General features: G+C 36.1%; 1 protein-coding gene across 2 annotated transcripts in view; it reads right to left on the reverse strand.

The window, feature by feature from the left end:
• Positions 1-1,213: 1,213 nt before the first annotated feature.
• si:dkey-251i10.3 (uncharacterized protein LOC553498 homolog) overlaps positions 1,214-15,175 on the reverse strand; it is a 39,472-nt gene continuing 25,510 nt past the window's right edge. For both annotated transcript variants that reach the window (XM_028815897.2, XM_028815898.2), the window contains exons 9-15: positions 14,772-14,895; positions 13,911-13,988; positions 13,244-13,634; positions 9,370-9,794; positions 7,436-7,620; positions 5,043-5,142; positions 1,214-2,142 (exon numbers count right to left, since the gene is read on the reverse strand). In XM_028815897.2, the coding sequence (XP_028671730.1) occupies positions 1,804-2,142; positions 5,043-5,142; positions 7,436-7,620; positions 9,370-9,794; positions 13,244-13,634; positions 13,911-13,988; positions 14,772-14,895 (1,642 nt within the window). In that variant the 3' untranslated portion in view covers positions 1,214-1,803. The remainder of the gene's footprint in view (positions 2,143-5,042; positions 5,143-7,435; positions 7,621-9,369; positions 9,795-13,243; positions 13,635-13,910; positions 13,989-14,771; positions 14,896-15,175) is intronic.

Consider the following 15,175-nt stretch of genomic DNA (forward strand, 5'->3'; position numbering starts at 1 on the left):
AAGTCATTTTTCATAGTAATTAAGTGTAAAAAAGATTAAACCACATAACGTATTATCGTTATTTAATCTTTCCTCCAATGGAACAAAAATTCATTACGGTATGTGCCAATGCTTCCTGGACGAACTTGGAACCGGTAGCCAGGACAATATTTGTTAATTGTGGGCGCGTACGAATTCTCATTTTATTTAAACCAGTAAGACCATCAGACATGATTGCTGTACGGATGATTCAAGTAAGGCGTATTAAATGTTAGCTCATACTGCTTTCCGTTTCCCAGCTCGAATGTGTAGTTTGTGTAGCCTTTGAATAGTGTTCAAAGTCATTTTGGACATTCTTATCCACTTTTATATAAAAACACCCTATCCAGTAATCAGCGTGGCACGTCCATTTATATTTCTTTACACCACTATTTGTAAAAGAAGCAAAAATTCAGTTTTCCAAACCCAAATGTTGTCTAAACCCACAGAGCACATGGCCACCTAATCTCTTGGATGGCCACAGTACAGAAAGTTGCAGCTCCTTGTTACTTTTGTGAACATTATTCACTACAGTATAATCGGACTGTATTCAAATTTGTAGTGACATACAGACCAAAACTTGTTTTGCTATAATTATATTTTTTGTTTTCTTTAATGCATAATAATCACCCTTCTAACTGTAATGCAGCATTAAATGTCAATCCCAAATGCAATACTTACTACCTAGGAAATTAAAAAATTTCTTACAGTTCTAAATAAAGTTTAAAAAAAATCACCCAATCAAAACTATAAAAATGACTGCTGAGCCCTGTTCAGCTGACTTGTGACCTGGATATTGTTTAGACACCAATTGTACATAATTGAAACAAGTGAAGCCCCCACCGAGTGTCTGGACACATGTTCTTGCAGATGGCAATGATTATTCATTAGATCACCCGCGGCGAATGTGATTCATAATTTGCTGCACTTTTGTATTAAAGCTGTAAGTGTTTTACGACACACTTTTTGAACAGTCAAAATTTAAAGGATTACTACTTACCAATTTAGGCAGTCTAGTTGATTAATTTTAAAAAGGCAAAAACAGTCTCTCTTATTTATCATACGTTAGTTGTATGGATTTGTTTTGCAATTTAGCACCAGAAGTTGCTCTTGTGTATATGCTTTAATACCCAACTTGCCAGCACTCAAAACTAACTACACAAAATATTTTTTAAATCATTGGAATGCTCTTAGATAACTGGGGCCAAATTAATTTATTGTTCAGTGAAGACATACTATACAAGTAGTTTATATATTTAAAAAAGTAGTTGAATGCTGAACTTTTCAGTTGAAGGTGGTTAACAAAATGATTGTGCCATGATGCTACCTTGATTTCTTGTGAAATGGTCTGACATCATATAAGGATACGTAAGTAAATCAACTTCCTCCACAGGCATTATCTGTTTTAAACTGACTCACCACTCTAAAGAAAAGTAGGGCTTAAGGAGATGAAATTATAAAAAGGTGACCTTTGTGCAAAAATGCATCACGTAGGATTTTATTTTAAACATGACCAGAGTAACTTCATTTTGTTGGGTGGGATAAAATTACCCAAACCTTAATGTAGTATCAGTATCAGAAGGGCTACAACTTTATACAATAGGATTATTTTTTTGTTGGTGCAGCCCTAGATCTTACTGTTCCTAATACAGACTGCATATTTGACAGCCTGAGTTAACTCATACACTTTAAAATATTAACAGCTTGGAGGACTGCTATCATACATTTACAAATATTTGATATCAAATCATACCCAACCCTTTTGTTAAACAGAGGTCTATACAATTACACATTTGATTTGGACTGAGTGGTTTTCTTCTTCTTCTTTGTGTGTTCATGCTTTTGTCCTTTGTTCTTTTGATATTTCTTCTTTTGATTGTTTGTGGTTTTGTGCCTTTTGTCTGCAATTTTGATATCTGCAACTGGATTTTTAGTGGCGTTTTCATCATTTTTATCCAAAGCATCTTCACTGATGGGATCGATGATGGCACCCATTTTAGTAATGACTTTAGGAGCTGTCAGCTTCTGAAAAGAACGCTGTGTATTCCATGTGCTTCCAATGGGACAACGAATGGTGCGCTCAAACTGGGAGGGGATTTCAAATGGGTAGGGCAGATCAGCTACCTGTGAGCATCAAAATGAAGGAGAAAAAGTCAGCTCTACAGAGTCAAAAAAATCTACCTTTCAAATAAACATTGTAGAAGGATTGTCTATATAGAGTGCTTAATAATTAGAAGATATTTCATGATCTGACATAAAGCAAACGGCAAAATTATTTCTCACTCGCAATACAAACATCTCTTAACCAATCAGAAAAAAAAATCTGGCAGGACAGAAGTGAAATTCAACCTTTACATGCATATATAGAACGTGTTTATTTTAAAACACACCTCTGAAGTAATCAGCCTATAAGAGGAGGGAGTTTTCTTTTATTTTAATTAATATATATATAATATATATATATCACATCTGATGTTGTCTCAAGGTATTTTATTGTGGCCACAATATTTTTTTAATAACTAAGCAGAATACCATTGACAAAAAAAAAAAAAATAACCTTTGACATCTAATAAAACGCATCATAGAATCTAAGCATTAATTTCTAGGCAAGAATTTCTCACATTCACTTTACTTTAGCACAAGTATGCTGTCTGTAAGCAGAGGGGTCTTTCTCACACCTTTCATTTTGCTGTGGCTAGATGTCTTCACCTACAGGATAGGAGTCAATTACCCCAATCAAACACTTTCTAAACTAGATTTTTTTCAGGGTCACAGAGCAATTAAATTACTTTTATTTGAAGTTAGTTTATTTATTTTTGCACATAAAGCATACAACTCAGACAAAATATGCACCATGATTTATCCATCAGATTTTAATTACTCAACTTACTGGGTAAAAGCCACACCATAAAATACATTCCAGGACAACCTTGCAGATCAAAATTAAATGAAAGTTACCTATCTATGACCAGATCACAATCATTTTGATTTTGTCAAGAACAGACATGTCATGGAAGACATCTCATGAGCTATGAAAAGGTAACAAAGACAACAGTTGTCTTAAATGTACTTGTCAACTGTGTTAGCAAATGGTTAAAAAGTAAATCTTACATCAGTAGTAAATCTGAGATGGATTCCCAGGTAATCAAAGATGATAAAATTTTTAGACTTCCTTCAATTTTTTTTTTTCTTCAGATTTTGCTTTTTCTTCAGTTGCAGGGTGTTGTACCGTGTTAGCCATTATGGATGCACTGAGAAGTCGAGCAAAATGACCCCTTTTATTGGCTAACTAAAATGATTACAATATGTAAGCTATCAAAGCAACTCAGGCCCCTTCTTCACCGTTACCGTAGTGGTCCAGTCTTCATTTCAGGTCACTGGATTGCATCCATGTCTCGCAATCATACAGCAAGATAGGAAGCACCAGGACTCTAAAGACTTGGACATTTGAGCTTCTGCGTAGATAACGGGAGTGCCACACATCCCTTTCCAGCAACCTCTTGATATTCCATGCTCTACCAGTCCATCTACTGACTTAATAGAAGAGTCACCAGAGACATGAATGTCACTGCCGAGGTAAGTAAACCTCTCAACAAGCTTGACATTCTCTCTGTAGACGGACACACTGCTGATGGCTGTGCCCAAGTGGTCATTAAAGGCCTGGATCTTGTTTTTTATCCAGGACACTCGCAAGCCCAGACACTCAAACCCCTCTCTTAGTCTCTCAAGAGCCCCAATCAGAGCCTCCATTGACTCTGTGAAGATCACAGCATCATCAGCAAAGATCAGTGAATCTTTCTTCATAAACAGATGCTCCACAGCGGCTGGACCCCATGACCTTGCCCAAAACCCAGTCCATGCAAGCACTGAACAGAGTAGGAGCAAAAACATACCTCTGACAAACCCCAGAATCAGCTGGGAAAAATGCAGAGGTTCTGCCTCCACTCTGCACAGCACTCACATTACCAGTGTACAGGCCAGCCATTATATGCAGCAAACCTGAGAGGAAGTGAAGTGTCAGGATGTCCCAAAGGGCAGCTCTATCAACTGAGTTGAACACTTTGCAAAAATCAACAAAGGCTGCAAAGAAACTCTGCCGATATTTGCGTTTGCATTCCATAATAACCCACAGTGCAAGAATGTGGTCCGTGTTAGACTTCTTAGGCATAAAACCAGACTGCTCCAGTCGCTGGTAGGTGAGTAAATGATCATGGATCCTAATGGGGATACCCTAGCAAGGACCTTACCCGGCACCGAGAGCAGTGTCATCCCCCTGTAGTTGCTGCAATCCATGCAATCACCCTTCCCTTTCCAGATAAGGACGACAAGTCCCATTACCCAGTCAGTTGGGATGATGTCAGTCTCCCAGATGGAAGCAAAGATTGCTTGCAATGCCAGGAGGACAGCCTTACCACCAGCCTGAAGAAGTTCATCCTGGATACCACAGATCCCTGCAGCCGTCCCTACCCTCAGCTGGATCACCACCTGTGCGATCTCAGTGAGAGTGGGTGGTTCACAAATAATTGGAGGATCAGCTTGAAGAACCGTGAACGCAGAGATGTCCAACGTCCTAGCCGGAGGATCATCTTTAAACAGCTGCTCAAAGTAGCCAGACCAGCGGGTCACAACTGCTGTGTCATCCATAAGGACCATTCCATCAGCTGCCCTGTCCGACTATGCCACAAAGAATTACAGCAGTTCTGAAGGCAAAAGGGGATCCAATCCAGTATTAGCAAGGTGTACATAATAAAGTGACCAGTGAATGTAAATGTGCAATATTCCTCAGTTATGGGCAGTAGACCTTCTACTACAGAATCTACAGGAAGCAGTCTACTTAATTTAAAAAAGGAAACTGAACACATGGTGCAAAATAAATGCTACTAAATTAACAGCAAGAGTATCCTATTAAATTACATTACTTATCAACAGTCTACCAAGTACTGCTATGCATTTTATAACGATGCTGCACTGCCCTGCAAAACTCAACAATAATCAATATTAGAAGAACAAGCAACACGTTTTACCTGGTGGGCTGCCAGAGACGGATTTCTCTTCTCATTTATGATGACATTTGGAAGAGCTTTATCTTTTCTTGGTGCAGCAGGTGGCACTTTTCTTTTAAATCTATGTAAGGTAACATACTATAGCTGTTAGCCACTGTACAATACCACCAACAAAAAAAAACTATTGTTTTTTATTTATGAAAATCTAGATATTTAATAAAATGTGTCTTTGTTTTAAAAGTTACTATTAGCAAAATCTTCACACTTTGGAAAACAAATGCAGTTGGTCCACTTTACTGATAAAACAATAACACAGGAGTTTTACAAACATGCTCATTATTGTAAACTTCCTCAGTGTATAAAATTATCAGTTTTTATTTCCATCCATTGAGTATTACAAAATTACTTTAGGGAATGTTATACAGTGGTGTGAAAAACTATTTGCCCCCTTCCTGATTTCTTATTCTTTTGCATGTTTGTCACACAAAATGTTTCTGATCATCAAACACATTTAACCATTAGTCAAATATAACACAAGTAAACACAAAGTGCAGTTTTTAAATGATGGTGTTTATTATTTAGGGAGAAAAAAAATCCAAACCTACATGGCCCTGTGTGAAAAAGTAATTGCCCCCTTGTTAAAAAATAACCTAACTGTGGTGTATCACACCTGAGTTCAATTTCCGTAGCCACCCCCAGGCCTGATTACTGCCACACCTGTTTCAATCAAGAAATCACTTAAATAGGAGCTGCATGACACAGAGAAGTAGACCAAAAGCACCTCAAAAGCTAGACATCATGCCAAGATCCAAAGAAATTCAGGAACAAATAAGAACAGAAGTAATTGAGATCTATCAGTCTGGTAAAGGTTATAAAGCCATTTCTAAAGCTTTGGGACACCAGCGAACCACAGTGAGAGCCATTATCCACAAATGGCAAAAACATGGAACAGTGGTGAACCTTCCCAGGAGTGGCCGGCCGACCAAAATTACCCCAAGAGCGCAGAGACGACTCATCCGAGAGGTCACAAAAGACCCCAGGACAACGTCTAAAGAACTGCAGGCCTCACTTGCCTCAATTAAGGTCAGTGTTCACGACTCCACCATAAGAAAGAGACTGGGCAAAAACGGCCTGCATGGCAGATTTCCAAGACACAAACCACTGTTAAGCAAAAAGAACATTAGGGCTCGTCTCAATTTTGCTAAGAAACATCTCAATGATTGCCAAGACTTTTGGGGAAATACCTTGTGGACTGATGAGTCAAAAGTTGAACTTTTTGGAAGGCAAATGTCCCGTTACATCTGGCGTAAAAGGAACACAGCATTTCAGAAAAAGAACATCATACCAACAGTAAAATATGGTGGTGGTAGTGTGATGGTCTGGGGTTGTTTTGCTGCTTCAGGACCTGGAAGGCTTGCTGTGATAGATGGAACCATGAATTCTACTGTCTACCAAAAAATCCTGAAGGAGAATGTCTGGCCATCTGTTCGTCAACTCAAGCTGAAGCGATCTTGGGTGCTGCAACAGGACAATGACCCAAAACACACCAGCAAATCCACCTCTGAATGGCTGAAGAAAAACAAAATGAAGACTTTGGCGTGGCCTAGTCAAAGTCCTGACTTGAATCCAATTGAGATGCTATGGCATGACCTTAAAAAGGCGGTTCATGCTAGAAAACCCTCAAATAAAGCTGAATTACAACAATTTTGCAAAGATGAGTGGGCCAAAATTCCTCCAGAGCGCTGTAAAAGACTCACTGCAAGTTATCGCAAACGCTTGATTGCAGTTATTGCTGCTAAGGGTGGCCCAACCAGTTATTAGGTTCAGGGGGCAATTACTTTTTCACACAGGGCCATGTAGGTTTGGATTTTTTTTTCTCCCTAAATAATAAAAAACCACCATTTACAAACTGCATTTTGTGTTTACTTGTGTTATATTTGACTAATGGTTAAATGTGTTTGATGATCAGAAACATTTTGTGTGACAAACATGCAAAAGAATAAGAAATCAGGAAGGGGGCAAATAGTTTTTCACACCACTGTACTTCTAAAGATTCAAGCTATTCTCAACTGTCTCCTGTTAAAACCTCCACGCCAAAAGAATTATTTCAATTCTGTAACATACAAAAAATAGTTAACTGTGAAAAATGAAAAGCATTTTTTCAAAATTAAATTTTCCTTAGAATATAATTTTTCACATTAAGATTTTCAATGCTATCATGCAGATTTAAAATGTTTCTCTCAAACCAGGGATTACAGAATGAAACCTTAATTGGTTATCCATCTACTGTCAAAGATATACATATTGTCGTACTTTAAATTTTTAACTACTTAAACAAGGACATTAGTAAATTAAATAATAAACTATATTAAACTAAAACAAATTATTCTTATTAAAAACATCACAGGACGTACCTACGTCGCTTTTTTGCAGATGGTTTAAGCCCAACACCACCCCATTCTCCCCATCCTGGTAGAACTAAATCAACATCCTTTGGTTTGTCTGCTGTTATCTGCTTTTGTTTATCCTTTAAAAAGTCACCTATCACATCATCTGAGGCAAATGCTTCTTTGATGATCATCTTCTGCTGATCCTCCCCCTTTTAAGTAAATTAAAAATATAAAAATTCTTTCAATAAATTATTCAAAAACTTTTAAAAAAGTAAAGATGCAGAAACAAACTGAGGACTACACAAGATAAATACATAGCAGTTTCAAAACTTTCTATGCAATAAATACTACACGAACTGGTGGTCCAGCACAAACTAATCTCTGAATACGTAACCTTTCACAAAGCTGAACTTACTCCTAATTAAATAAAACACAGCTAAGCATAGATTTGTTAGTGAGTGGTGTACTCTTGCCATGGTCTAGCTTGGCTACTGAAGCCATGCACCTGATACCATTGGAACAGGTTCCCTGAAATGGAAAAAGCAAGTTTATAAAATATAGGGCTAGATTGGAATGCTGAAACTGTTTTAGAAACTCATACAAATTAGCATAAATAAAAGTACAGTTTAGTTCAGTTGTTTATTCATTTACTTGCCTTTGGGAGCAGATTCCACTTTATCTAAACAGAAAAATAATGTCAAATGGCTGCCTTATCTAATACAATGACATTAAAAATACAGAGTTAAAAAACCAAAATGATAGCTTCTAATACAAGCTGTTAGAAGTGAAGTTTTTAAAGGAGCGTGTGATTAGAGAGATTTATAAAAACACCTTTAGAATCAGCAGAAGACTTCATGGAAAGCCTGACATGATCTTTCACTACATTTGCTAAGAAACAATTAAAGCTGCAGTAAGAAACCTGAAAAGCAAAAAAGAAGGGTAACCTGCAAACATTCTAAAGTTATCAAAACAAAGACAGAAGACACACGATATGGGCATTTTCCAATTTATAAAAACTTTCATGATGGTTTATACTTAAACTTGGACAAATGTGTTTAAGTTTTGCAACAGGCTTTGAATGAGCGGTGCAAAAACTGTGATTCCATAGTCTTCACAACTCTGTTAACTAAGGCTTCTTCTCCTGAGCAAATTTAACTCAATATGCAGTATTAGCACCCCCTAGAGGTTTCTGAGAGGCACTCTGAAAACAGGTGTAAGCCTCAGTTAGTCCCATTTAGTTTAATATGGTGCTAACTTGCAGCTGGCATGTCCAGTGCATTTGGAATTAAGTATAAAAATAGTATTGTTGAGGCATAAAATTACAGTATAACGATTATTCTTGAGCTAATCACATACTGCAATAAATCCCACTGAAGAAACCTCTTAGTACCCATACATAAAGTTGAAATTATTGAGGGGCGGACTAAAGGTACTACTAAACAGTAACCCAACAAATATAGGCATTGACCAGAAATAATGGTTCGTGAAATGAAGTCAAAGTGAGTGCTTTCGGATAGGATTCATTCCAGTTGATTATTTTCATTTTGCCGTGTGACAAAGTCAAATAAATAATATGGTTAAATTGGATTTTTCTAATGTTGTACAAATATAATCTTTAAATCAAAGGAAGTATTTTAACATCTTCAGAATGATATTAAAAGTAATTTTGTTAACGAGAAATGCAAGTCTTTCATTCTGGAGAAATACAAGTTTTTTTCCTAAATGTGTTGAATTTGTTGTGTTACTAAAAGAAGAAAAAAAAGAAGGGCAATTAATTACAATTTGGAGGTGAAAAAGGAACATAAATTGAAAAAATTCAAGAGAGTGAATAGTTTTGGAAGAAACTGTAGACAAGACACTTTATTATATTGACTCTTGTTTAATATAATTTGTAATAGAAGAATTACTCGTATGGAAAAAAAAGGTTAGTAAATTTGTTGCCAAAATGTCTTGCTTACCTCTTCGTCTTCTATGGCAAGAGGAGCTGTTGGTATATGAATCACTTTGGACTGCATGTTCAGGATATTTTTAGGGTCAATAATCTGCTTCTTCATATGATCAGTTTTACCCATCTTGTTCTGTTCGGCTTCCACATCCACTACCAATGGGGATGCACTAGCTACAGGAAAAGTTGTCTCTATCACCTCCTCACGAACAAGCACCTCTATATCTTCCATTGTTCTTGCCAGTGTTGTGCTTTCATTAAGAAAAGGGGCCTCCTCTGTTTCTACCTGCAGAGACTGAATGTCTTCTGTTTTCTGAGATTTGAAAACCGAATTAGTTTTTACTTCCTTCAGAGTGCTGGACTGGTTTTCCACGAGTCTCTTGAAGAGGCTGTTAAATTCTGATGCCCTTTTCTCTTCATCTTCTTCATAGTATTTACCTTTACGTGTGGACAAAAATATATTGTATAAGTGACTGTTTCCAAAGACCATTTTAATATGTTGCCCACTGACACAGTGGGTAGCACTGCCACTTCACAGATTCAAATCCTGTGCCTGTCTGTTCAGTGATCTCCCATGTTTGTGTATATTTTTCTCCAGGTACTCTGGCTTTCATTAACATCTCCAAAGACATGCAGGTTATTTTGGCAGGAGATTCCAAATTGGTCACTGTGTGTGTGTGAGAGCATGAGTGGGCCATGTGACAGACTAGTCACCTATCCAGGGCTGTTTCCAACTTTGCACTGAGTGCTATTGAGACAGGCTCTGGCCTGCAATGACTCTAAAATCGATTAAGTGAGTTTCACACTGTTCTGTTATATATTAAACTAAGAGAACATGCAGACCACCAATCCTCAAATAAAAGGCAATTGAAAGGGGTGTAGTTCACCATTATAATCAACCTGAACAGGAATTTTGAACATGTAGGCACCATTTAATGAGGGAATTATCAATAAAAAGTGTAATAGATGGCAAAGATGAGGAGCCGCTAATACTGTGTATGTGCTTATGTGATCCTCAAATAAAAGGCATTCGAAAAAGCACTCAGAAGCAGTGTAATATGGAATTCCAAAACAAATGAAGTATTTTAATAAAAAAAGAAAGAAGCATGAAAATACAAAGTCAAAGGAACGCTAGAATAAAATGAAACAGTAAGTGAAAAGCTTGATTGTTCCAACAGCATTGGTCCTGTGCAAAGGGGGCAGTACAGGACAGTGCCAGTCAAGTAAGTATCTGTATATGTTATAAAGGTGATTTAAAGTCGATTCATTGAAAGTAAAAACTGGACAAAATGTTGGCATGAAAGGCAAAAAAGTAGCAAAATCTGAGTTATTACACAGTGAGCTTGAAAAAAGTCTATCAACCAAAAAAAGAAAAGTAATTACGTTGGCTTGCTGAAAAGCACCGTCCCCCATCAGTCTGTTTCTAGAACATTCTAAAAAGAATCATCTGCATGAAATAGACAAGAAATCCGGTTCTACTTTGTTCTATCATGGCTTATGATAATTATGTAATAAGCTTTTTTATAATCTGTCTATATGTCACTTACTTCAAAAACCAGTTAACACTGGTTGTTTATTTATATTGGCGAGTTAATGGCAATACACAAGGGGACAACAGCATTGCCGGTTGTGTATTTCAGAGTGAGGAGAACACAATAAAATTAAGTGTATGCTTGAAGAAGTGCATGATAGTAGGGAAAATCTCACTGTGTAGATAATGTCAAATATAACACTATAATAGCTAATGATTGGCAACACTTCAATGGCGAATTTTGTACTTCTTCATTCTCTGAAAATGGTGTAGATAAAAATAAAAAGGGGGCACAATGTCTTTTATAAATGCAATTTGACTAAACATAATCAATGAGGAGAGAAACAGAAGTACTATAAGATAAAAGCTGTAAACTAGTGAAGAAATAAAATCATCATGACGTGGCTAAGGAAAGCAAAAACTTAGGAGATGCTGTTTGTGATGACATCACACTTTTGCCAATACTTGTACTGTGAGTGTTGATGAAACCTATCACCACAGAGCGTAATGGAAATTGTAGTATTTGTGTTGGAAGTGCCACAAGGTTTGAGAACAGATGAATATATGGGGACAGGGAAAAGGTTATAAAGAGAAAAAAACGTGTTGCTGGATCATTTGTGTAAATTTGACTTGTTGAGAAACTGTAGAGTTTAATTGTTTTTGTGAAGCAAAATTACAAGTTTTCTTGCTGACTCAGAACATTAGTATAGGCTATAATTAGGCTGGGTGGTCTCCCTGATTCCACAGTGTATGGTCGGGCACAAGTGCTGTGCGCATTAATGAAATCCTGTTCTTTTGTAAGGAGATGAGGAGAGATGTCTGTATTTGTATGCCACTAAAGTGTTTGCTTAAGCATTTCAGTTGAACAGGTATGTAAATGATAAGTTATTGAAGCTATCTGGCCTGTGTGTGTGGTGTTCGCTTTTTTTGACTTGAACTCATTTACAGACTGCATTGTGTCATCTTGGTCATCATTAAGATCATCAATAGACACTCATATGGATGCAAAATATAAGATCTGCTGATACTGGGTATATGTTCTAAATCGTTTATTCTTGCAGTTTCTACAGAATTTAAGGCTAATCTTTTGTTTTGGTATGTGTGGCAGTGTCTCGTGTTATTTTTTATTTGTCGAATCAGCTCTTGCTTATAGGCCAAGGCTGAGAAAAGGTCTAGGATGCTGTTGCTTTTCATGGCCAAATGGCATGCATGACTCATTTTTCAAACAGAATGTAAGTTCGTGGAAGAAACTTACAGTGTTTGTCCCACCTACATTTTGTGTCACTCAGATTGAATTATCATTGATTCATGACTTCTTCTTTGCTCTGATCTTAGAATGCTTTACATTTCTTGTGTACTGTTCAGAGCTTAATGATGATGCACTCAAGAGATTAGATGATTGGTTCATTGAATGTTTTAAGTAAGGGACTATTAAAATTATGCCTTTTACCAAAGTCTACCAGAATGATGGCAAGAAAAAAGTATGGAGAAGGCATGGAACAGCTCATTATCCAAAGCATACCACATCATCTGTAAAACACGGTGGAGGCAGTGTGATGGCTTGGGCGTGCATGGCTGCCAGTGGCACTGGGACACTAGTGTTTATTGATGATGTGACACAGGACAGAAGCAGCCAAATGAATTCTGAGGTGTTCAGAGACATACTGTCTGCTCAGATCCAGCTAAATGCAGTCAAATTGATTGGGCGGTGTTTCATGATACAGATGGACAATGACCCAAAACATACAGCCAAAGCAACCCAGGAGTTTATTAAAGCAATGAAGTGGAAAATTCTTGAATGGCCAAGTCAGTCACCTGATCTTAACCCAACTGAGCATGTATTTCACTTGTTGAAGACTAAACTTCGGGACAGAAAGGCCCATAAACAAACAGCAACTCAAAGTCGCTGCAGTAGAAGCCTGGCATAGCATTAAAAAGGAGGAAACCCAGCATATGGTGATGTCCATGAGTTCAAGACTTCAGGCTGTCATTGCCAGCAAAGGGTTTTCAACCAAGTATTAGAAATAAACATTTTATTTCCAGTTATTTAATTTGTCCAATTACTTTTGAGCCCCTGAAATGAAGGGATTGTGTTAAACAAATGCTTTAGTTGCCTCACATTTTTATGCAATCGTTTTGTTCACCTCACTGAATTAAAGCTGAAAGTCTACACTTCAACTGCATCTGAGTTGTTTCATTTAAAATTCATTGTGGTAATGTACAGAACCAAAATTAGAAAAAAGTTGCCTCTGTCCAAATATTTATGGACCTAACTGTATATGTAATTTCTGTAATTATTTTATTAAATTATATTTCAGATAATTTAGAGTATTTTATATTTAATACAAGAACTTACCTTGCATTTGGTGGGACCCATCTTGATTTTCATCTGCATCTGCAACAACAATTACATCAGCATCTCTCTGTAAACTCCGTTTTTCTTCAAATTCCCTCAGAAGAATATCCTCTTCATCTTCCTCTGCTTCACTTTCTTCAGCAGGTGCTGCGGGTGATTCTTGTATATTACTTGATTCATTTTCTTTTGGTGCTGAATCTGTAACATCACTACTAAGTTTTCCCAACATCCAAGGGTTCGCAGGGTCTACATTGAACTGAGCATCATTGACAAAATCTGGAAGGACTTCCACATCTTCTGCATTATCCTCTTCTTCACTTTCTGATACAACTTCCAGCTTTTGTGTTAACTGCTTATTCATCTCCAGTTGTTCTTGCATTTCCTTTCTTGCCTAAGCAAAGCAACAAAATGATTAAACAATAAATATGTACATAAATAAATAACACGGCAAATGGACATTGTCATAGTATGGAATCTGCAGGCTCTTCATAATGCACTTTAATTTGTTTTGTTTTGGTTTTTTTTAAACAAATGCAGGCCAAAGTCATAAATCAGCTTGCATTACAAAGCATATCATATACAATAATTAGAATTCATACAGTATATGTAAGAGAGGAAAGATGTTCAAAAAGAAGTTTGAAAAAATACTACTTTTCTTTCCACATACCTCTTCATCATACTTGGCCATGATGGCTTTGGATTTTGCCCATTTTCCACTGTTCTGATGTTTAAGGGACATTCGTTCCTATAGGAAAAAACAATAATCACAAATAGGTCCTCTGAACAGTAAGCAAAATTTTACTAAAATTTATTCTTATTTCATTTATGGCATTTTGTTATTTTTAAAAAGATTTATGTCAGAAAACATATTGGAAACAGAAAAAGTAATCTTTAAAAACAAGTATGAAATTAACTGCCTATGCTTTCAAAATGAAAACACTATAAATGAGAACACAATGATATATATATATATATATATATATATATATTTTTTTTTTTTTTTACAAAATAAATAAATATATTTTATAAGTAAAGGCCTGTTATCTCATCTACAGTGCTTCCTGTTCTGCATCGGTTGTTCTCATAGGGGGCTCTGGTGACTGTCCGATATAGAGTAGGATAGAACAGTAACAGAAAAAAAGATTACACATAAATAATCAGTATAACACTAAAGATGCAATAGTAAGATAAATGAGAAGATCAAACTTTTATCTGAACTAGCATACTTACATTACGACATTTGAAATCACTTTATTGTTTCTTGACACTAACATAAGGTGTGCACTATAAAAACACAATATATACTCACCATACTTTAATCAAAGCTTTAAGTTATGACAAGATATAAAATTAACATTTTTATATTATATATCCTCTAATGACATCATATGAAAATCCTGACAATTTTAGTATAGATTAATTATTGTAAAGGGAAATTAGAAAAGGTTTCACTCCATTAGTCTCCTCTTGAAAGAAGTAGAACATACACAGTATACCCTGAGGACTTTTCCTTTGTGAAACATCTCACCTTCATTCTAGAAAACTCCAGTTTCTTTAGTTCCTCTAAGGCTGCATCTGGATTTGTCTTCCGCATCTCTTCAAAGTCTTTTAAAACTTCTTTCTGTTTTCGTTTCTTCTTAACTTTGTGGTATCTGTGTTGGAAAAACAATACTTATTGTGAGACCATCTTTTCAAATAAATTTTGTTTTCATTAAAAATTGCTATCTTTAATTTAAATGATCTAAAAAAAACAAAGAAGTGTATTGAAACTTAATCATTTAAGTAAAAGGCAATATTTGTTTGTATTGAATAAACTATTACTTAAAGTAATTTATTTTTGTTACTTTAAAAAATAGAAGAGAAACCGTGCTTAATATTTTTACATTACTTAAAAAAACAGAAAAGTATAAGTCACATTATCTTTTCAGTTTT

This window comes from Erpetoichthys calabaricus, chromosome 12 (assembly GCF_900747795.2).
Source record: "Erpetoichthys calabaricus chromosome 12, fErpCal1.3, whole genome shotgun sequence".
Classification (NCBI taxonomy): Eukaryota; Metazoa; Chordata; class Cladistia; order Polypteriformes; family Polypteridae; genus Erpetoichthys; species Erpetoichthys calabaricus.